The 24,037-nt window shown below is 49.1% G+C and overlaps 1 protein-coding gene and 1 long non-coding RNA gene across 13 annotated transcripts in view; one reads left to right on the plus strand and one right to left on the minus strand.

The window, feature by feature from the left end:
- SHROOM3 (shroom family member 3) overlaps positions 1–24,037 on the plus strand; it is a 159,967-nt gene that overhangs the window by 128,370 nt on the left and 7,560 nt on the right. For 11 of the 12 annotated variants that reach the window (XM_080589194.1, XM_080589195.1, XM_080589196.1 and 8 more), the window contains 4 exons: positions 9,385–9,516; positions 12,448–15,712; positions 18,708–18,784; positions 22,283–23,200. In XM_080589194.1, the coding sequence (XP_080445320.1) occupies positions 9,385–9,516; positions 12,448–15,712; positions 18,708–18,784; positions 22,283–23,200 (4,392 nt within the window). Of the gene's footprint in view, positions 1–5; positions 7,576–9,384; positions 9,517–12,447; positions 15,713–18,707; positions 18,785–22,282; positions 23,201–24,037 lie in introns of those variants that run through there. The other variant, XM_080589190.1, reaches the window with a different exon arrangement.
- The window catches only part of LOC308193986, a 318,815-nt gene that overhangs the window by 63,967 nt on the left and 230,811 nt on the right, over positions 1–24,037 (minus strand). The window lies entirely within an intron of this gene.

Genomic DNA, 24,037 nt, shown 5'->3' on the forward strand with positions numbered 1-24,037 from the left:
TCTGCTGCGTGTGTTTGGTGGCTGCTGTTCTCAGAGAGTGGCTGGCAAACTCCACTTCCCTTTTGTGGGAGCGAGGGCAGCAGCAGTGCTGGGCTGGAGCAGTGTGAATCGCCAGCACCTATGGCATCAGGTGGTGGAAGAGGTACAGGACAGTTTCTTAACCTCACATCCACCTTTCCCTGTGGTTTTCTTGCCCTTAAGACAGTACCAGGGAAATGAAAGGAACTGACATTTTGGGCCTCGAGTCAAGGATCAACTTTGCTCAATGTCAGTAACATTTATGTAGGGCTGGGTATAAAAATGTTATTGTTTTAGCAGAGGGCGACTTGCTGGGAAGGGGTGCTGGAAGAGGTGTCCCTCCTTTTCAAAAGCTTAGTCAGTTTTGTCTCCCATAGGAGGTGGGGGACCAAAACATCTCCACAGCACTGATGTAAGCCTGCAGTGGCTTCCCAGCTTTAGGTGCCTGGCTTTCCAAAACCACCTTGCTTCTTCCAAGTCTGTGAGTGTTAGGGGAGTTTGGTGTTCATGACAAGCCTGCTGAGTGCCTATCTGAATGAGTAAATGTCTTCAGAAGTCTGCTTCCTGAATTGCTCTGCATCAAAAAGTGTTGTGGTGGAGCCTGATTTCCTTCCTTTGTGTGTGCAGTGTAGGGCCAAATCCTACAGGGTTTGCCCAGGCAAAGCTTTTAGTTGCATCAAAAGAGCCTTTTGTATCGGTCAGGTGGTAATCTGGATGACCTCATAGATGTTTGTGTCTCAGTCTTCTGAGATTCGCACCATGAAGCAGTGACTTTTATTGGCAGCATTGAATTCGGGCCAGACCGTGACCTACTTGAAGTCCAAACGAGCAGCTGAGGAGGGGATGGGATGCATGTCAAGTCACATTCCGATCTTATAAGCAAAGATGCACATCTGGAGCAAACTCGCTGGCCTTAGTGGAGTTGCTCCAGCTTTTAGCCACTGCTGTCGTTTACAGACCCTGACCCTGTGCATCTCCTCTGGATGGAGCAGATTTTAGAGGCTGAAATCTCTCCTCGAGCTAGTTTAATCAGGGGCAGATTTATTTGTGACTGGGGTGTGGGACTCTGCATTTCCTGAGGTACATGACCCACAGCAAATTTGGGAAAGAAGCTTGCCACGCATCCACCACCTTTCTATAGCAGTGAGTTATTCAGGATATGCCTGCTGTAAATCCTGCTGGCCTGTCGATCTATTAGCAGATATCTGTAGAAGCTCCAGAGTTTAGCATTTCACTTGGATTAGCTTGTCTTTGGATGCGGTGCCAATGTTTTCCTTCCCTTTTCTGGCAGCGTCGGAGGCTGTGTCTGCCTATCTCAGTGGCTTAACTCGTGTTGAAGCTTTGGTTGCAAACAGGAAGTTGCTTTAATGTATAAGAATTTGAGTGTGGGAGGGCATTTCAGCCCCGGCGGCCTCTGCTTCGGCTGTACCACTGGGTGCAGTCCTCCTGCTTGTTTACTTTCTGCAAACACGCCCAAGGCGACGAAGGCTGTCGGCAGTTTCTGAAGTTCAGGGTGATGAACGAACGTCCTTAGTCAGAGGGGGAAGCCAGAGATCAGGACCGGTCTCTCAGGTGTCACAATGGAGCATCTTGACCTTCTTCTCTCCCGCTGATCATTTCCCCATCAGGATTTTGGTGCGGAGTGTATTAGGGCTGCCTGTGATTTGTAGCCCTCTAACTGAGAGCAGAACCCAGCTACCATCTGCGACGCTCGCCCTGAGAATCCCCTTGGTTACCTGCCGCGACCCATTGTCCGCGTTACATTTGGATAATCAGGCTCACTGGGCAGCATTTCTGCTGCCAGCCCCCGAGTTCCTCCTAAGAGCTGAAGGAGACTGGGAAAACACATTCCTTCCATTGTTTCTAAGTCTCTCGTGTTGCAAGTTGCTGTGTGTTTGATATCAGAGGGCAAAAGAATCTAAACTATGCTAGTTTTTCTGTCTTTTTAACTAATTTACTGACTGGAGAAGAATGAGAAAAAATTATTTGAATTAAGCCCATTGGGCCAATTCATCAACGACGATAAATCAGCACAGCACTGTGGCTTCTGCAAAGACACAGGCAGGTTAAACCATGTTAGGGTCTGGCAGCTGATTTTTTCTACCCATGCTCTGGGAGTTGATGGGAACGCCTGGAGAACACATAGCAGGGGCCTTCTCAGAGATGAAAGCTGAAACAAAGACTCTGTCAGTTGGCCAGCTGTCTCTTTTCCATGTCTGTCCTTACTTCATCTTTTTCTAGTGAAGGAAACAGTAAAACTGGGGCAAGATGAGTGAAATTGCAGAGGGTCTTTAAGCCAGTGCTCACCAGCTCCTCATTCCAGCCTCTGTGTGCTCTAAGCACCGAGCAGGAGACTGCAGCAGCTCCCCCACCTCTAAACCACAGCCCTGTGTGAGCAGCACAGACAGACTATCCTGGCGGCAAGTATTTTCTCAAGATAGAGATCTGAAATGCTCTTTATTCTGCAGTTTAAGTCATACTTACCATGTTGCTTGGTAATGCTTTCTTTAAAAAAAGAAAGCTGTCAGAAGATCCCAGTAGGACAGAGTCCTTGAACCCAGTAATCAACAAGAATGAAGGTTGTATACATCACCTCTCACACTAATAACCAAAGCCCCGCTGTTCCTATTCAAGCCTGCTGTCTGGTTAGTGTCAGGGAATGTCAGTGGGACCCTTTCGTTGTGCAGGGCAAAGCCCTCAGTCTAAATATTGCTTGTCAGATGGATGCTCGGGCAAAGGCAAAAAGAAGCAGCAGCGCATGGCCCAGATCCTGGCGCGGCGCTCTGCGGTAGGCCTGTTGGGTGATTCTCTGTAAGTCACTTCACCTCTTAAGGCCTTTGTTTCCTTTTCTGGAAAGTGGGATAAATGCCCCTTCCTCGGATAAGACAGCCTAGGGGTTACCAGAGAAATGTGATAACACAGAGGTGTGATGTACAAGACCAATAATCATTAATTACAATGTTTGACTGTTCATGAGTTCACCCAAGGAGCGACTGTTGCTCGCAGCTGCCATCACCTCTGAGTGATCTCAGGCCTTTTTTCCACAGCCCAGGGGAGAGCATTTCTTTCAAGAAAAGCTATTTTCTGTCTCCTGCAAACTCTGCTGCAGCACTTGATGCTGTCATGTATCCAGAGCCATCCACACCTCGTCCTTCACCAGGGTCAGCATGACAGACGTTGCTGTACCCTTGGTTGTTCCCTTCCACCAAATAATCTGTCCTCTTTTTTTTTTCTGCTTTTGGTGCTAGCAGAAGAGGAAGGCAGGCAGGCTGCTTCCTGCATGTGGAACTGAGAAGAATGGTAGAAGGAATCCATCCATACATCCATGTATGTGGTTGTCATCTCTCCTTTCACCCAGGGCTTTTCCTCATGGTGGTCTGGAAAGGAGCTTTTCCCGAAGAGTTGGTGATGGTAATGGTAGGAAATGTGAGGATTAGCCTCTGGTTCTCTGCTTCCTTGCCCCTGAGAGACTTCAGGAACCGCAGTGCCTGTCTGCCAGTTTGGACATGGTGCTCAAGGCCTGGTCTGATGCAATCCAGACATCCCAAGTGATGCTCATCAGAGGGAAAAAAACAAATATCATCTGATGTGGGCTGGAAGCAACAAGCAGAGACAACATCACTGGGAAAGGTGTCTGAGAGGGGAATGAGAGCAGACTGATCTGGGGTAGGGTGCTGAACTCAGCTGGGATATGTTACTCAAGTTGTTTTCTCTTTTTTGTGTGTGAGTTAAAGACCGAAACTGCTAAAAGCTGTGATATGCTCTGGGGGGATTCCTTATTTGGGGACGTCCTCTGGAAGGGGCAGAGAGGAACATACTGCAGAAAAGAAGTTTGTGTCCACATGTTTGACCTAAATGTCCTGATGGTTTTTTTCAATGCTTTTTTTAATTATTATTTTACTTAGGGAAAGTTTTAATCTGAGCATAAAGATGTGTGGGGGATGCAACTCTCCCTTTCCTTTATAAGTGAGGAGATACTGTTGCTTGAGATTTATGACTTGAAATACCATTTCATATACTTCATGTCTTTCTAATGAGTTTAGTGAAAATTGTGAAGGAACAGAGCGCACTCCAGATCTCTTCTGCCGTTGAATTTACCAGAAGGGCTCCGTGAGCCTAAAAAGACAGATTCAGTGAAAGACACACCAAGCTGATGCCATTATGGTCCAACTTCTTTCTAATTGGCCTCGTCTGTTATGCTTATTTTTAGAACCATGACTGAACCTTAATTAAGAGCGACGTTGCTTTGAGTAGATTGTGGCCTCGCTCTGTCGAAATCCTAATAGGCTTCTGAGTGCTTTAGTTTTTCAGCTTAGTAGCTGGACATAGGGACTGCAGCAACACATTAGGTTGCCTGTAGAAGGTATCCTTGTTATGCTAGCACTCCTTCTGGATACGACCATCTTGGAGACATTTCTGCAGCAGTGAGAAATCAGACCCTTGTTTGTACTTTGTCTTTTATGCAGATACGCAGTTGCCCTGCGAGATTACACAGAAATTGCTGTGATCAGGGTCTCACCACACAGAAAGTACCGTGCAGTGGGGTACGGCTCAGAACATGCTACCTCTGACACATACTTTTTGTCAGCTTATAAAGATCCCTAGCTTGAAATCCCTAGCTTGAAATCTTAACCTCTGCAAGGATGATATGGTAAAGATGGGCACCTGACTTTCTGTCTGTCTCTCTTGTGACTCTGTGCCCAGGACTGGATCTGATAGGCACAAGCTCTGCACTTGTGTCCAAATCTTTTGTCTCTTCCGCAGGAGGAAGGTTTGCTGCTGGGTTCCCCAGTCCTTCCCACCTGGCTGAACGTGCCAGGCCATGGTTATCCCAGCTCCAGCAACCTCCCACACAGCCACCTGGGTCACACAGCTGCTGGGGGAAAACACATACACAGGGCTCGCAGTGGTTGCGATGGCACAGAGCAATCCTGCTGGTATTAGATCTCTTTGTTTCTTCCCATCTGTCTGATCATGGGGAATGGGTTTCCACTGACCACTGCCCCTGCCTGCATCCACAGATTGATTTTGCTCCTCCAGGAAAGCTACTTTTCTTGACCAGTTTTGATGCCTTTCTCTTCAGCATTGCCCATTTCTCTGCTGAGGAGGACTTTGAAGCTTGCTGGGACAGGGACAAAATGCACACAAGGTCAGTGGTAGAAAGAAGACGACTTGTTCACAAACACATCTTGGATGATGTGTTTGCCAGGCATGAGACTGCTGAAAACTTAACTTCCTGCAAGCACTGTGGATGAGTTGCAGGAAAAATAGGTGGGTTTACTGGGGCATGGAGAACTCAGAGCTGCTACTCAGTCAGCAGCAACGTCCCCTCACTGGCTATCAGTCATTAGTTTTCTAAAAGGCTGAATTACATCCCATTATTGTCTGCAAGGAGAAAATTAAGTCAGTCTGTGTGAGGCAGGGGAGGAAGCTGCTTCCTTCCTGCTTCTCATCCCACCATAAAAACTGGTCCCCGTGAACTGGGCATAATAGTAGTCATCCACCTGCACTTCTTGCTCTCGGGACAGCAGTGGTTGGTATTGCTGCACTGCTCCTCAGCCTCGGGCAAAGTGTGCAGCAGGCTGCTGGCGACCTGAAGGCTGCTGTGAGAAATCTAGAGTCTGTAGGGGTTGTTTGAACATCTTTTTGTCCTTTTTTTTTTCCCTCAAAGCTGCTCTATTTGGAGGTTTAGGAAAATGGAAGTTTTTCTAGGCAAGACAAAAAGAAAATGGCAGTTTGAAGAAGCTGAATTGCCTCCTTTAGTTAAGGTGGGCCTTCATGCACAGAAGTAGAAGCTCTCAGAGGACACAGCTGGAGGATGGCTGAACCAAAGCATTCAGGTTGTGCATGTGCTGTGGCACTGGTAAGGAACAGCACATAAAGAACAGAAATTAGACTGAATGTGTTGTTTTGTATGGTTTTAGTTTGTAAGCATGGGAAAAACATAACCCAACCTTTTTGTTACGCTGTGAAGAAAGCTTCTGATGGCTGTTCTTTAGGTGCTGATTCATTTGCAGTTGGTGCCAAGCTATCTTTATAAAGTGTGCACTTCCATAACTGTTTTGCATACAAAGCATAAAAAGAATCTTCTACAGAGATTACAGAGGAGAACACACTCAGTTCTTCGTAATAAAAGAGAGCTACAGAGCTATTAGTGCTAAGGACCTCAGAAATGTCAGTACAGTCCTCACAGCCCAGACTGCATCAAGCCTTTGCCAGACCGTGTTCGAGGAGACTGCTAATGTGCCGGTCACATTTCTGTCTGAAAATGCCGTGACAAGGATAGGAAGAAGGAGCACCCAGATAACACCAGCTGGACAAGATTAAAGGCTTTCTTTTTCTCTTAATTTTTCCAGTTTATGGTGTGAATTTGGCAGTAGCTGGTATGTCATCAGTGTTAAAGCTGCCACGGGAACTGTTAGCTGCCAGTGTTGCATCAGGTCCACTGACTGCCCCGAGTATCTTCGCTCCAAGGCGTCTGTCGGGATGCCAGCCTGACCTGAATGCCCAACTTATCTGATCACTGGAGGTGTCCATGAGGAACCAGGGGTCTCTTTTCCAGCCTGGGCGTTTACAACTGAGGGATCACTTCCCGCATCGTTTGAAGTGAATTTTTTAGTAATATGATTGTCCAAACTCTTTTGCAAGTATAGTACAGGTGTAGCCCTTGAGGAACAGGTATAAAGGATAAGGGGATGAGGTGGTTTATTATTATTAATAAAGTTCTGCATTTTGAAATCTTACGTATCTTACAACAGTGTCAGCTCTTGCTCCTGGTTTTGTTGAAGGCAACTGAGCTATACCAAATTTGTACCAATTAAAGGTCTAATTATTTATGTCTTCACTCAAGTCAGGAATTAACTGCTGCATTTGCAAGTTTTATCACTCAGCCAGTTTGTCTGGGATGAATCAGGATCTGACACTGTGGGTTTTACAAGAGCAGTTCTGCCCCACTTGCCAAGAAGAGTTTAATTGTGCGCTGCTTTTAATTGTTTCCTGACAGTTGTGCTCTGCAGTAGCACCAGTGTAACCAGAAGCTGTTGCAAGCTTGGCAGACGAACCACGTTCAGCTCCCCCCAGATCTCTAATGGGAGATAGCTGTTGTGTAGACACTGCGTTGCTCACTGCTGTATTATGCTCCAGTTCTAGTCCTTTTCCCTTATTGGGCAATAATAACAATAATTATAAACTAAGCTTAAGGAAGTAGAGTGAAGCAAGGTGCTATTTTCAGGTGTTACAGGAGGCTGAAGGTAGGAACTTCTGGCATTCCCCAGACACCCACACAGACAAGGCTGTGCTGTTCTCCAGTCCTCTAAGCTCCATGTCAGGGACAGTCTCTCGACTGATTCAGCGGGGACTGGATCAAGCCCTCGGTCTCTGCCATTCAGTGCACGCGTGTGCACGCAAGCACCCCGTACCTCCATCCTGCCTCCTCCTCAGAGATCACCTGCGTGAGTCTGCAACATGAGCCGGAGATCATGTGTACTGCAGCGCTTCCTCTCTTGGCTTAAGCTGGGCTAAGATTCGGTTACCCTTAGTCCACGTTTCCAGGATCAGGTAGGTGTGGAAACAATGCAAGGTTATCCTGCATTGAGCTGGTACGGCATGTCTTCTGACTTCAATTCACAGCTTCGCTCTCCATGTGTTGTATTGTTACAAGGATACTGGCCAAAAGGGTTTAAAATATCTGTGGCTTAGAGGATTGGCTCTGCTACTTCTTGAAGTTTTTACTGATCAAATCAAGGGCTAATGTGCTTTGCTTGTGATCATCCCTTGTGCTTTCACAAGTAAAAGATTAATGGTGGGGGCTCATACTCCTTCCAAGTACAAAGAGAGTCTTTAAATCTCTGCAACGGAGAAGGCAAAAGCATGGGGTTTTTGTAATAAACTGTTTTGTCAGCTTTCCATCCTGCCAACAAGTTTCCTTGTTTCTTTGGGCAAGGAGCGTAACAAGAGAGCTCTGTTTGAAACACACCTACCCAGGAAATGGTAAAAGGGTGCTTGGTTCAGCTCACCCCCTATAAACCTCCACTTCAGCTCTCCTTAACACAATCTGTCACAACAAATGTTGAAAGGAAAAAGGTGTCCCTTTTTTGTTCTTCTATCTGATGGTGAGGGAATGATTTACCCATCTGAAATCTGCATGGAAAACCTCCTGGTGAAGTGGTTCTGCTTCTTAGTGTCTGCCAACGCAGTTCTATGGAGCAGAACATCAGTCACTGCAAATGTTAGTTTGTGCCGGTACGCAGTCTGACCCTAACAAGCAGTTTTTGCCTTGGACATTTTCCCGTACCCTTTCTTTTCACAATCTCAGGCAGTGCTAGAAGAGTCCTCTTTTGGCATATGTTTTATATCTGCAGAGGGCATTTTAATCTGTTTACATTATTCATGACATGCTGCACCATGAAAATTTCGGTGAGACAAGGACTTTGAAGATGTGTCAGCTCCTCCTCTTGGCTTCATGTTTTATAAGAGTAGGCGAGGTTGACCTGCAGGCTGTCACATTTGGGATTTCGGCAGTACACAGGTCCAGTACTGCTCCTCGTTCTTGCAGGAAGAGTTGGAAACTGCAGGGATGCATGCTAGAGCAGGGGAGCGATCACCATGGAAAGCAGAGGGAGGATTAAAGCCAAGCACAAAGGCTGGGACAGAGGAGAGTCTGCACGGCATATTCAGGGTACTTGATTGCTAAACCCCTGCTTCGACTTTCCACTGCACCGTTATGTACTTGAAATAAGGTTGTTGGTTGTGTTTTTTTTCTCCTGAGAGCTGCTGGAAGCCTTCTTAGTGTTGGTGACTGGAAGAACCCCCGGCTGGCTGTGCCGTGCTCACACGCAGCAGCAGGACAGCTGCCTGGCTGCACGGCCCTGGGGGCTGCGAAGGGTACGCATTGCTGGCACCTGGCTGTCACATCTCTTCCTGCATTTTTATAAGCACCCAGGAGAGATCAAAACAACATTGTCCGGGCTTCCACCCCCTCGTGGCATGTGATCCTTTCAATGACTTCACCAGCAGTCACTTTAAAATGAAGGGAACCTTTTGAGAAAAGTGCTCCTTCTGAATCCGTAGGAATCCCACGCTGCCAGCCTGCTCGGTGCATGGTGTGAGAGTCCCACATGCAGCCCAGACTAAACTGGTCTGTGGGGATGCTTGTCTGCCCGTGCTCTTTGGTTTGCAAACATGAGGGGGTACGTGTTGTGTGAATGCTGGGAATGGCTCATGATTAGCTCGGAAAAGAAAAACTGTAGCAGTGAAACAGAAATGAGCGTTAGCAATTTTAAATGCCTCTCGGTGTTTCTTCACATTCCTCTTCCTTGAAGGAGCTGGCCTGTTGTTTACATGCAAAATCCTTCTGCTTTTACCTAGGCGGAGTGAAACTCCAGGCCGACCTCACTCCTGGCATTCAACCAAACTTGCAGAGAACCAACCCGATCCCAGCATGATGCAAATATCTCAGGGCACGCTTGGCATCCCTTGGCATCAGTCCTACCACTCCAGGTAAGCAATACACAGCTGTGGTCCTGTGCTGCACGTAGCCAGAGGCGTAGAGCCACCAGCTCTTTTAATTTCTTATTTTTCCTCTTTTTATATACCTTACATGGGTGTAGAATCAGGCTCCCAAGCTAGCATGCTTCTAAACCATCACACAAATCCTATGTCTTCATTTCCAGTGTCACACTGCCTTCGGGGAGGCTCTGCCTCATGCCCACGGATCTGTCTTGGATTGCAAGATTGCAGTCTACATCTCGGGCTCAGGAGTGAAGGAAGGGGACAAAAGATTTGATGGCAAAATGTTACCATCTGCCTCCATACAGCTGGTGGGTTTACAGACAGCCAGGGTTAGGTTTAGAGGTAGGAGGGCTTCTATTCCTCTTTGGTTACCCAGATAAAGTGGACATGTATTCCTCAATTAAGTGCTCTGTGAGGTGGTTAACACCTACGCAATTGCTTTAAAAATTCCCCTTCCTGCCAAGATGGGATGCCAGCACACTGAGGCAGCTGTCTCTGGGTACTGATACTGGAGTCGGAGTCCTGCTCTGCGTCCTGCAAACTGTCCCTGTGCAGAAACACAGCAAAGTTGTTTCCCCAGCAGAGGAAAAGAAATCCAAAATGAAACCGAACCTATGAAGGAAGATAAGGGTTTGGCAGCAGGGCTGCTGCACCCATCAGCATCGCCGAGCCTCTCTCCAGCAGCATTGCATCACTGTCAGTACTCCCAGGGTGAGAAGTTCAGCAAGGGATTTCCTGCTTTTGGCAATCTCTTTCTGCAGGGGTCAGTTTTATCATGACTAGGAAGTCAGTGCGGTGGTTTGTCAGCCCCCAAAAGTCTAAACGAGTAACCTCAGTGCTGTTAAACGAAGGTTGGGTGAGGTCCCTCTGGTTTTGGCTTTGGACTGTGTTAGAGGGAGACTGGAAGCAGCGATGTGGTCCTCATGCAAGGAGTGCTCAGTACAGGAAGAAGAGCACCCAGGGCAGACAAACCCCTTGGCCCCTCTGAGGTACTTGGTGGTGAGCCCTGGGCCAGCTTGGGGGGGGGGGGGGGCAGAGGACAAGTTTAAATTCTGCCCTTGGAGCATTTTCCTTGGAAAGGCAGAAAGGGTTTGGGGAGGAGGAAATTCTCCTTACAGCCACGGGGATTTAAACCTCATTTCTTCTACAGGCAAAACAGCTTCGGCAGAGGGGAGAAAAGAGAAAACGTGGCATTAAAAAAAGTGAGCGGGTGGTTACAAAAAAAATGTATGTTCCTGACTGGCCTTCAGCACAGATCATCCTGTAGCGTATTCATTTCCCACCAAGGGGCTTTGCTTCCCCGCCACAGCTCCTGGCTGTGTCTCCTGGGAGCCTGAAGAGGAGCACGGGGAACACCTAGTGGCCAGCTGGCCACAGCTGCACTGGGCATTGCCAGGGAGATTTTTAAAATATTTTGTTAAACATCTAGTGGTGCATTCAGATGAGTAAACCAGCTTTATCCTAAGTTTTGCCAGATCCATTTCTGTCTCTGTGCTCCTCTGCATCTCTGCAGAGCTGCTGCTTCTTCCCCTTGCAGGCAGACTTCCTTCTGCCTTTCCTCGTCCTTAGCAGCCTTCTGCCCCTACCTGTCCTTGGGGCTTGTGGGTCTTAATCCAGCAGCATGGAAGGGACTGTGGTTGGGATATGATCTGGAGCAGGCTTCAGGCTCTTCAGCAGACACTTGTTAGTTAGCAAAGGGGCTGTTACAAACGTACCTGCTGCCTCCCAGAAAAGGCACCTTAATTCCCAGGGCTGCTGTGCATCCCCAGCTCCCCTGCTGCATGAAGCAGGTTTGGTTTTGTTATCCCAGCAGGGTGCAGCACATAGAAATGGTGAAGCACGTAGAAATGGAGCTTGCCTTCCCTCTGCCAGCCGAGGCTGCAGCTTGCACCCTGGCAGCCCCAGGCTCCGTTCCTGCTTGCAGCTCGGGGCCCTGTGTGGGACAGCAGCCTTTCCTTTCCTGGTGCTTTCCAATGGCTCTGCCAGGATGGCACTTGTAGCTGCACAGGGAACCAGACAAAGCCATATGCAAAGGAGGGGAGCTGGGAACAGTGGGAAGGAAAGTGAAATCATCAGGCTACACTCCACAATCCTCCCTGCATTTGCTGGAGTCTGGGAGGAGAGATTAGCCAGGGGGAAACTCCACAGAAATTTGTGACGTCCCCATGTGAGGTATACAAGAACTGCATCCAGCACAAGGAGCTCCCTTCCAGCTGATAGAAAGATCTCTGAATATCCTTCTTTTTGAACACTCCTCTGGAGGCCACAAATCCTCTGTCAACACATATGTTTCTTGGAGCAGGTGCCAAGGTGCACCTGTACCTGCGGAGCTACATGGTGAGGGGGCTGTTCTCAAACTATTAATATTGTTGCACCCCCCACTTGCCTCCACGCACCAACACATGCATCTCTTCTCTGTCTCGTCAGCTTACTCTTTTTGCAGCAAACAAACTATCCTTGGGACAGCTGAATTTCCAGGAAGCCTGCCAGGGCATAGCCTTCATCTCCATAAAAAGGAATGAAATGGGGAAAAAAGGAAGAGACTAGATTCCCCCCAGAACGCCTCTCGAACTCCTCTCCTCCTCCTCGGTGGCATCGGCACTCATTCAGCTTTCCAAGTGCTTTGGATAGGTTTGATGGGTGGGTTTGATCCTCCCTGTCTCCAGAGTTGCACTGTCTTTCTGTCTGTGCTTCCCTCCTCCCACCCCTCTGTGGTAAATAAGAGCCATGTGTTGCAATGTCAAGCAGTTCCTCTTTGTGAACTGGGATGACTGCAAACAGGGGATGGAGCAAGGCCCAAATATGGGTTTTCATCTGCACTTCTCAAAGCTAAACATCTTGCTTCTGAGCTCACTTATAAGTTGTTGTGCCTCTCCTCTGCTAACAGTGGGATTTCACTCTTCTCTCACTCTTCCCCAGCTCCTCGACCAGCGATCTCTCTGGTTACGAGCATGGCTATCTGAGGAGAAGTCCTGACCAATACAGTTCCCGGGGCAGCATGGAAAGCCTGGAGCACTCCTCCCCTGGCTACCACCCTTGTCACCTGTCCCCAGCCAAATCCACCAACAGCATTGACCAGCTCTCCCACCTCCACAGCAAGAGAGACTCAGCCTACAGCTCCTTCTCCACCAACTCCAGCATCCCTGAGTACCCCGCTCCGCCGTTCAGCAAGGAGCACTCCTGCTCCACAGACAGCATGCACTCCCGGGGCGGCCTGCAGGAGGGGATGAGGCAGGCTGACATCAGGTACGTCAAGACAGTCTACGACGCCCAGCGAGGGATCTCCGAGGAGTACGAGGTGAAGTCCTCTGCCTTGCTTCCCAGCTGCGAGGCCCGGGCCTCGCTGGACGGTCGTGGCCACAGCAGGCTCCACGGCTTCAGCCGGAACAATGTGGCTCCCTCCTGGGCGCAGCCAGCCCAGGGCTCCTCGGACAGTGAGAGCCAGCCCCCCAAGGGACCTCCCTTGCCTCCCGCTCGCAGCGACAGCTACGCAGCCATCAGGCATCACGAGAGGCCCAGCTCATGCTCCGGCCTTGATCTGAACAAATCCAGCCGAACCCAGCCAAAAGGGGCCTGGCCTCCGCTTGTCAGCACCCTCTCCCAGGGGCCGCTGCTCAAGAGCCACTTCGGAGAAGGGCACTTGCACACGGTGGTGGAGAAGAGCCCGGAAAGCAGCCCCACAGTGAAGCCCAAGCAGAGCTATTCCCAGCCCGGGCAGCCCCTGCTGCCTACAGGGGTCTACCCGGTGCCTTCCCCAGAGCCGCACTACGCCCAGGTGCCCCAGCCTTCCGCAAGCAATAACGGGACGGTTTATCCAGCTCTGGCCAAAGAAAGTGGTTACTCTCCGTCTCTTCCCGTCTCATACGACAAAGGTGCAGCCAGCAGCACGCTGGGCTTTGATGAGAATGGAAACCAAAGCACTGCAAACAGATCGACCGTCTTCTACCAGCCCCTGGCCGCTGAGAGAAAGCACGATGCCACAGCTAAGCTTGCCCAGCAAAAACCTCCTAACACAGCAGGCCCAGAAGTCTACCTGAGCACATCGAGGAAGGAAGAGTTGTTTCCACCTTACAAGGTGGCACACAGCAGCCGAGACACCACAAGTACTGCCCAGGCCTCCAAACACAGTTTGCAAGCCCCGCAGCCCCAGCCGAGGGATGCTGGTGAGAGAAGAAGCCCTTACCAGCCCAGAGAGGACTGGGTGGCTGAATCCCAGGAGGACAAAAATGGCAACACGCAGATAAACGAGAGAGACGCTGCCGCTCACCACCAGTGGGGTCACAGCAAGGCCAAGCAGTACGGCTTCTCCTCCTTGCAGAACATCGCAGAGAGCGCCAGGAGGCAAAGCAGCTCTGAGGTAAAGGAGACACAGCCGGGTGAGGGTTATTCCAACACCAAGCTGTCCTTCTTGAACAGCGGCAGCAAAGAGGAGAAGGATCAGAGGGGACAGGGGCCCAAACAGTGGAGTGACGCAGACCCGCAGGCCTTTGCGAGGCAGGAGGAAGAGGGCACGAGCGTGGCCCCGTTCCATGCTGCTGAGCCAAAATATGAAGAGCCCTCTTCGCCACAGCACCAGAAAACCTCTGATTTTGGGAGGAGCCGGCTCAGTTCAAGCAGCCAGAGCGCTCCCTACGGAAAACCAGACCCCATCAAGTCCCGCTGCTCTGTACTGGAGAAGGTCAGCAAGTTTGAGCAGCGAGAGCAAAGCACTCACCGGCCCCACAGTGCCGGCATTCCCAGCTTCGGCCAGCACTACGGGCCCAGCAGGGCGAGCCAGCCCTCCGGCACAAAGTGCTCTCTGAACAGCCTGGAGGACACACGCAGCAAGCTCAGCTCCCGCGAGCCCGTCCAGCTGCTCGGGGAGCTGGGCAGGGTCTCCAGCCCCTCTGTCAGGAATGGGAATTCAGACGAGGCTCACTGGCACTCCGTGGAGCTGCAGATGGCAGCTTCGGCGAAGCAGACGAGGTCCAGCGAATACTACAGCCCATCTCCTGAAAATGAGTTGCAAACGAGGGCAGCTCAGCTGCCGCGGAGCAAAAGTACGTACCAGCTGGGAGGGGATCCTGAGAAGGAAGTCCTCTGGAAGGATAACCTCCAGGATGCCCACGGGTCGCAGCTGGACACACCGTTCAACAGGGCCTACAGGAACAGCATTAAAGACGCTCAGACCCGGGTGCTGAGGGCCACCTCCTTCCGCCGCATCAGCCCCCCCTTTGGGAGCACACCCAAGAGGACAACCCAGCGGCCTGCCTCGGCCCACGTGGGCATGAGGAGCACAGCAGCGTCTCCCCACACCCCGAAGGAGAGGCACAGCGTGACGCCGACGGAAGGCAGCCTCTCTGCCCTGGACTACACCAAGACGCAGCACGTCTTGCGCATCGGGGGCCGAAAGCGGCTGACTGCGGAGCAGAAGAAGCGGTCTTACTCGGAGCCAGACAAGATGAACGAGGTGGGCATCTCCGATGGGGAACCATCGCCTTTCTCCTTCCAGAAGAAAAGCCTCCATTTTGTCTTCCCAGAGAACACAGTGGCTGACAGGCGTAAGATCTTTGAAAGGGAGGGCAAAGCTTCTTCCACGGCCAGCCTCTCCAAGCCGGAGCTCAAGCAGCTCCAGCAGAACGCCCTCGCTGACTACATCGAGCGCAAAACAGGGAAGCGGCCGTCCTCGCAGGACGTTGGGCTGCTCAGGGAGCGCTCCCACAGCTCCTACCTGCAGGCAGGTGGCCCGGACAGCCAGAGCCTTTCTTCTGCCTCCAGCATGAATTCCCTCCAGGACCAGAACCTCTATCGCCGCAGAGAGTCGGTAGAGCGGATAGGCAGGACGGGGCGGATGTCTTCTACCCTTCCTCCCGGGCTCATGGGCTGCTTTGATGTGAGCGGAGATGAGCAGAAGAAAGGGCACCGGGAAGGCTTGCTCACGAGCCGACCCAAAACAGACAGGTGCTGGGATTACAGGGCCAAAACGGAGCTCACCAAAGGTACGCAGACAGACCCTCTGGGCCTGCAGGGCCAGCCTTGCTTTGGGAAGCAGGAGCAGGGCTTCAAAACACCCTCCACCAGGAAATCTGGGAAATCAGTGTCTGTGGAAGATTTGCTCGACAGGTACGACAATCAGCAGAGGAAGGTGTGTGTCCCCGTGCACACGCGTTCCAGATCATCTCCCACAGCGGATAAGAAACACCAGGTAGGTGGAAATGGGATTATGTTCAGGAAAGCAGGGCTCTCCAAACCAGGGAAAGAGGGGAGATGTCAGGGAACAGACTGCTGTTCTGTCACAGCAGTTACTCCTTTGGTTGCAGAGAGGTTAAATGCTTGTTGAAGTACAGACCGTTTATTCCATTTACATTACTGGGATGCTGGTTTAAGTGCTTGCCAGTGGGGGTACTGCTTCTGTTCTGCTTTCCTGCTGCTGGGGCTGCTTCAGGGATTTCAGAGCTGCTGGGATTTCAGAGCATGTGCTGATGATAACGTGCTTGTGGCCTTCCTGCCCTAACAACCCATCTGAGGTGTCCTAGTTTACCTGCCAGCACCACTGGAGAGGCGCTGGGATGTTTCTGGTGGGGTTTGCCATGAAGGTGGTCACACGCTGGTGCTGTCACTCTTCTTAGCTCACCTCCCTAGTGCAAAGCAGAGAACCTTAAAGGCTGCTTGAGATTGCCCCAGCTCCCACTGTGGCCGACAGTGCTGGGAAATGCTGGGCAGAGACACTGCCAAGTAACCATTATGTTTTGCCTCCGGCCCTGGAGGGAAGCAGTGCAGAGAAAACCCCGTGCAGACCCTGGCCGCTCTCTCCATGTCCCCTGCTTGGTGGTTGGGAACATCGCTCTGATGTCACGAACGGGGAATTTGACTGACTCTGCTGACAGTAAATAGTAGAAACAAGCTGACTTCTTAAAGAACAACTGTCCAGGCCAGCTCTTCGGCTGGCTGAAATCTATTCAGACCTATTTAGGTCCTTGCAACTGGCGAGCTGTGGAGATTTGCAGCAGTGGTGGGTCTGCTGCCCCATCCCCGTTTCCATGCCGGGCTCCATCACAGGGAGGGGGAGGAAACAACTAAAATGCGTGGGCAGGCTTCTCGCTGCAAATAGTCCAAGTGTTTGGACAGTCTCGCATAGTTAAGGGACAGCTGAGAGCCAGGACACCTCCTGCTATTCCTACACTTGTTGCTGGCCCAGAACAAGTTGTCGAGGTGCAGTGAAGCGGCACGCAGTCAAGTAATGCAAAGGGGGCTACAGCGAGAGCGCTCTGCTGTGCTCTCGGACACAGCCCAGACCAGGGTGCAGGGGAAGGAGCTGTCCTCCCAGACCCATTAAGTGCTTCCTTCTAAATGTCCTCTCTCGAGAGACCTCAGAACCCCTGCTACATTTTTAAATAAAGAGAATGAAAAAGCAGCTTGTGACTATCAAGCGACCAGAATGGATTCCCAAAGCCACTGCTGTCACATCCCATCACCAGTGTTTTTCCAGACCAGGCAACAGGCTCCTATGGGCAACTTTGCAGCACTTGCCAGTCCTGAAGCCTTGTGTTCAGCAAGAGGACAGTCCTCAATAAAGAGTTAGGGTGAAAGCCACACTGCAACTCCTCCTCTGCCTACTGCAACAGTCAGAGCAGCAGCAACAACAACAACAACATCTAGTTAGAGGAAAACCACTACAATGTACTTCTCAATGCCAGGTTGGACAACAAGCAGCCCTAGTTCATGTCTCCCCAGCCTGCTGTCTCAGGCAGGGAACAGACAGGGAGGTTCTTGAGATCTTTATGTTCCCCCTGTCAGCTCATTTTTAATCTTGAATACATTCAGCAGACAAACCAGAGTTTCTGCCTGTTGGAAGCTGACTCAAGGAAGATGATAAACAGCGGTGCAGACCCGCTCACAGGGTCTTAGTTCAAGTCCAGAAAGAGGGTAGAGCCCTTGCTGCAGTTTTCCAGAGTGATTTGTCTGTATCCACTTCCTGAGTGAGGAAAATCATGTTCTGAAATCCTAATTCAGGAAGGCACGTTTGACTTCGAACATATACACCAAAATATGTGTCTGTTTGTAAAGGAAGTATATTTGAGTGCTCTCTTCACTCAGTTTGTTTCTGAACTGTCTCCAATGCAAAACAACAATTACAAAAGTCAGGGACAAAGCTAAAGCAACAGGGTGATTTTTTGGAGACCTTTTGTGATTTTTTTTTTGGTGGGAAATGTTTATTTCCAGTTTAGCAGCAGACTTGTCTGCCTCACTGTATATTTTTCAGGGCCTTGTGTACAGTGTATAATGTTCCTTTCAGGCTGCATATAAATCACATTGCAATGTCACTGCAGGAATTTGTTTAAAGATATAAGGAAATTGATAGCCGTGTGGAATTATTAGCTCTCAGTCTTCAGAGCAGATTCTCAGCCTTCCTTCACTTCTGCTTTTTTAGTCTGTCTCAGCCTGCATATCTCCCAGCTCCTGGCCTCCTAAATCAAGATCTGCTCTTACCCTTGCCCTGCAGCAGCACTGTCCAAAGAAGCAAACAGCTAAGGGTGTGGGGAACAAACACTGAAATGCTCTGTGCTGAAAAGGTCATGCGGGAAAAAATACCAACATCTTCAAAAGCAGGCACAACATTTGCTTTCATGTCTCGTAATAGTCTGGTGTCTTATGGCGGGAGCTCTAGGGCAGAGAGAATCCGATTTATAAAGCTATTTCAAATCCAAAATTTTTCTGGTTTTAGATGAGATAAATGCCTAAAGAGGAGGTAGGTCCTGCACTTCAGTTTTTAAAAGAACCAAGTACCAGCCTTTGTGGTGTTTCTCAGCACCTCTGCTTGTGTCTGGAGTTTCCAGCTTATGTGGCATTCAGCATCTCTCTGCAGCATTTTGGTCCTGATTTTGCACTGGACACAGTTCGTTCACTGTTCAATTTCCCTGTTTCAGGCTGCTTTAATGATGTCTCAGCTTCTTGCTTGCATACAAACCAGCAGTGAGCACACAGGTCCCACTGATACCTTTGGGCAAGTTCTCTTAGAAGAGGCGAGGAGTAGCCGAGAGGTTTTCAGAAAATGTTCATCTGGATAAGTCTGTCCATCAGTTCACAGTTTTTCACCCAGCGCTATATGGCACATGCAGTGGTTTCTTACGAGGAAGCACCAGTGTTTTGTTACTTCCTTTTGTTTCCTGCTTGCTGCTAATACCACCTTTGCACTCCAGGACCTGCTGAGAAGGGAAAGCAGTGAATTTGGCGCCATGGTGAGAGATCCTTTCTACGTGATCAGTGCAGGAACCAGGTAGGTATACGTTAATGTCCCCTTGGTCGCTGCAGGGCCAGCTCTTGTCACCCTGCTGCCAGCAGCAGTTGCGATGTGTTGTCTGCGTAAACAGGTGGGTAGGGACAAACTAGAGCAAATGTCTGCGTGGACACAGTTCTGGGTGTGCTGCGCCCAGCAAAGTTAGAAGGAGTAAGTTGCTGTGAGCTTTTTCTGGCCGCTAGAGACATTAACTCACTGTAAATTCCTCCTCTGCAATCATGCCATTTTGGAGCATGTTTCTGCAGCAGCAAGTTACGTACCTTCCAAAACGTGTTTGATCTGCTGTTAGAACTCACCTCCAGACGTTATCCTAACTGAAGGATACTAAAGGAAAAAATACCGTGACATCCCACTCTGTCTGGCTTTCTCCAGTCCAGGGTGCTGCCTCGCAAAAGCAAGTGAACATCTGCATGGACTAAAATGGAGAGATCTCATTTATATGGGAGCTTTGTATTTAGGCTGCTTTATTTTGCACAGGCAGGACATTTGCTCAGCAACAGGAGAGAGAAATGTTTTTAAAAATAGAAAAGTGTAATCATAAAACTCATAATATTAGGACTTAGGTAACTATCCACTTAGCAGTAGATTGTTTTGAAGTTCACTCGGACTGAAGTTGATCTTGCTGTATTTACTTTTAAATAATAAATAGATGTTTGCCCTAAGCTCCGAGTGCCTGAACAGCTAAGTCATATGACAGTAAAAACCACCAAGAGGGACTAAAAGAATTGTTCACAGAGGAGCTCTTACAAACTTTCAGTAAATGTTGTCCCACTCTGTTGTCACACTGGAATTTAACACTGCTGTCTCCAAAGGTTTCACCGTGCTGCTCTGGGTCAGGGAGTGACAGCTGGAAGTAGAGGAAGGCTCCTAGTCTAGCTGGATCTTACTGGCTATTAATTTTTGCCCCTAAGAAGACATAGATGTTGTTTTAGAGGGACTCGTTTTGCCTTCAGGCACGCCCTTTTATGATTATTTAAAACACCTTCTTTCTCTTAAATTTGGACCAACTTTCTCCTTTTCTTCCTGAAAGAACCGCACAGCTTTTAGTTCATCCTGCCTTCCCATTTGTTCTAGAGCTTGCATTTCATCATTCTCAATAACTATTTTCTACTTTATTTATTTCTTTTAATCCAACCTATTTTCCAAGTAATGGGATGGAACACCCAAACTGAAAAAAGTTTACTGTGGCATGAAATACAGGTTTCTCATTTTCATGCTTCATTGGAGAAAGATTATTGGTATTAATCTAACAGTTTTATGATGTTTCTGCTGTGCATCATGCATGCTCTGCAAGCATTTTTCTCCTGGGAGGTGTGACGTTGCTTTCCTTTCTTGATCACATTTGGATTTCCCAAAAGATGGAAAAAAAGGATGGGAGAAGACAGGAAAAAGCCATTGACTCTCAGGACATAGGTTCCCAGCACAAAGGCTGCAGAGCACTCCCCATGAGCCTTGGCTGTTAGATGAAGTGGTTTTTTGTGTTGCTGTACTTGGAGTGAACTAAATGAGAGTGGGCATGAGTTTAGGAAGTGAGTGGGCTCTGCTTGTGCGTTCCTGAAGCCATAGGCAGTTTTGCATTTAACTCTGAGTGGGAACAAGATCTGAATCCTCCGCAGACTGAAAGGGACGGGTAGACCAGGACCTTAACTATGTGCCAATGATTCACAGAAGGATTTCTGCTATTGGGTGACATTGAATCTTCTCCCACTCCAGTGTGAGTGCGTATGTCACCATCTGGGCTGTGGGATTATTGCAGCATCTTTAATCCATCTCTCAGGAGATGCAAATCTTTGTCCTGTGATTGTCAGCCCCCAGTAGCTATTTTCTAGCCGGTCTTCTCACATATAACTGTTATCATCCTATCTCTGCCTGCAGCATGCTGCATGCCTGGGCCCTTCAAGGGAGGCAGTATCAAGCAGTAGGAATTATACTTCTGTGTTCCCTTGGGACACAGCTGTTTAATGTGCTGGGGAGGAGATGGGACCATCTCTACTGCCTCTCTTGATCGAGGAAGGAAAACCATCAAATGGTCAAGTTACACAAGCCCTGGTCAGCAGTCATCTGGTCTTGCCACACGTGCTGTGCTCTTACACTGCTCCACAGGTGTCGTACAATAGCTGGCTCATAAGCCCTGTTGGGAATGGTTGTTTTTCTGCCAGTTTAGAACCCACAGTTGCCTCCACGGTAGGAGAGAGCTTTAAATTAGAGAATTACCATCTGGTATTTCTGACAAACACTGAGCATCTGAAAAGAATACACATTGCTACTGTCCAGGAACCACAGACAATACCAAGATCAGTCTGTCTGGGAAGTTTCCCCACCCCCAGACAAAGGCTGCCAAATTCTATTCTCAGTTACACCAGAATAAAGCCAGAACGACCCATGTGTTTGACAAGGTTGTTCTTAATTTGTACCAGCACGCCTGAGAGCAAATTTGGGTCCCAAGTCTCAAACATCATGGGCTGGCAGCATTAGATTGTTCGAACAATGCATCTTGAGAACAGAAAATGTATTGGCAATTCAGCTTTATTGTATTTTATTGTTTTATGGTATGGCCTCATGTTTTTAGGCCATCTTCTTTCGCATCTGCTAGCGCTATTATTACAGCTCACTTTGTTTTCCAGCTAAATAGCCATACGAGCAAGTAGGTTTGGCAACATATTCTGACCAGGATCCTCTGTTCAAAGGCCAGACACTATTTCTCAGACTCACATGAGAACACTTTACAAGACATGGAAAGAATAATTTAATCTGCTGACTTTGCAGTCGTAACGTCCTGTTGTGGCTGAAGTATCTTGGCTTTGTTTTTTTTTGTAACACCTGCATATATAAATGGAGCTCTTTTTCCTAATGGGATCCCAAGGTTGTATGAGCTTTTTTTTTTTCTTTTTTCTCCACAGTCAAAATACTGCATTTTTTGCTTCACTTTGTTCTTGAAGACAGTTGAATCATTACAATTGCACCTTCCCAAAAGGAACAGATAATGCAATGGCAAATGTTTGGCCCATAAAACTTAAATTGTGAAAGTTATCAGCAATTGAGAATAGACTCTGGTGGTAGATAATGTCAAGTAGACTTCCTAACTGTGGTCAGTACCAACCCCATCTGTAATAAACAGAATTCAAAGTATGGCTGGAAGGGAAGCCAGGTACTCAGGTTTTCCTAAGATATTTTTCTGCTGAGTTATTGCTGTGATGTTCAGTGTGTGTGTGTGCACATGTCTGTGACATAGCACACACTCAAAGTGATGTGAGATGGTGGGTAGGAATGGATCTGGGTCCGTGTCCCTAGAATTCTGGAATTAGTAGACTACATTTACCCCTCCCTTCAGTATCACAACTGCACCTCACCTAGATCAGCAGGCACTGACACAGGCCTCAAACGGTCATCTAACTTGGTTTTTGAGATGCACAATAGCTTTTCCTGCTCATTGATTAATTGTTAATCTTAAAGTGGTTTATCTCTTGTTTTCTGTAGGTCTTTCAGCAAGAAAGAAAGAAGCCACTCTGAAAAAACGGCATTTCCAAGTTATTATCCCCATCCACTCCATGGTAGCGAGGTTGCCACCAGGTCCTCCACAGTGACCGAGAGCCATAAGACCTCAGAATCTTCCAGGCAAGATATCAGGACTTCTGCATTTGTCCCATCTCCAACAGAGGCAAGGAGTCACTATCTAGAGCAAAAGCAAGGCTTTAAACCCATGTTCCTTCCTCTTAATCCATATGCATCCGGCCGGTCCTCACCTACTACACCCACACAGACTCCCTCAGACTTTCTGACTGCAGATGATGGCCAGGCTCAGAGACAGCACCATGCCAAACGAGATGCTCTTCCCCCTGAGAGCAGTGGTACTACACAGGCACAGTCTCCGGATGCTGTTCGGGATAGATCCCCTGAGTCTCCTGCGGAAGAAATCATGTGGAGAAGGAAAGCAGGGCTGCTGCACAGATCCCTCCCAGCCAAGGTGATGTGGGCTCATTCAGTCAAAGACAACAGCTCACCACCTGCTATGGTGTCCCCTCCAGCAGCTGGGCCAAAGGTCTTCCAGAGGTGGCAGTCCCTTCCAACACAGAGCAGCACTTCTTCTGACCCAGAGACTCCTTCTCCCCAGGGGACAACCCACCTCCGGATCTCGGAGTCGTGCCTGCAGCTCACGCCCCCACCATTGCTGCAGGACGATGAAGACGACGAGGTGTTTGTCATGTCTTCCCAGCCCGGGGTCATCCCTCCACCCTTCTCACCCCCACCGCCACCCCTTCTTCCTCCTGAGCTGAGGTCTTGCACTTCTGTGAACGGCACAGAGGAATTCCCAGCTCCTCCCCCACCGGCGGCACTTGACGGGTATGGGGCAGCTGGAGACAAATACACCAGGCTCCCAGAGGAGGACAAAGTGAGGTAAGGGAGAGCTGTCACGCCGCGTCTCGGGCGTTGCAGGGCCATATACAGTAAGATATGCAGGGCTCCAGCCAAATGTGACTGACCTCCACAGCTCCGCGTGCCACCACAACCCACCCGCAGCTGCTAGCTGAGCGGGAAGCTTGCGGAGGATTACACGCATTACAAGGGGAGGGGGACAGACAGACAGACTCGCTGCCTCTAGGCATTGCTGGCTGCCAAGAGCATTGTTAAATGTTGTGGCCGGACCAGGGCAGAAAGCAAGAAGACAAAAAGTTTTGTGGTCCATCAGCAGATGCATTGAGAGGTGCTTAGCGGGCAAAGCAAAGAGGGTGATGAGTGAGGAAATATCCTGGTCTCATTCTCCCTGCACTTCCTTAGTGGGTTTCAGTGGGGTTGCTTCTCACTCAGTCCAGCATGAAGAGTTAAAATGGCTGCTTACTCCATCCAGTTATTGTGTTTTGAGAGAGAACTATGAAAATTTGTCTTTTTCCAAACTGTTAGACTTCCCAGAGTACATTTTAGACCTGGCATGAAACAATCCTGTTATGAAACAAGGAACACGTGCCAAGAAGTGACAACACAAATATGTCACAGTAACTCTGTATAGTGAATTTTTCCTGAAGGATAGGATTTTGGGCTGGGTGCCCAGCTGGTTTAAATCAGCACAGCTTCCCTTGCTCCCAAGGAAGGAGGAGGGATCCTTCCATCAGAGAAGAATCTGGCCAGGGCTTTTCCAACATAAAAAGGACAAATCAAGTGTGGGCTGCTCAGGCTGTCATTCAAAGGTGCTGAGATTCAATGTCCCCATCCCATGAGCAGAAAACAAACTGACTT

Source organism: Anser brachyrhynchus (assembly GCF_964034855.1).
Source record: "Anser brachyrhynchus genome assembly, chromosome: 4".
NCBI lineage: Eukaryota > Metazoa > Chordata > Aves > Anseriformes > Anatidae > Anser > Anser brachyrhynchus.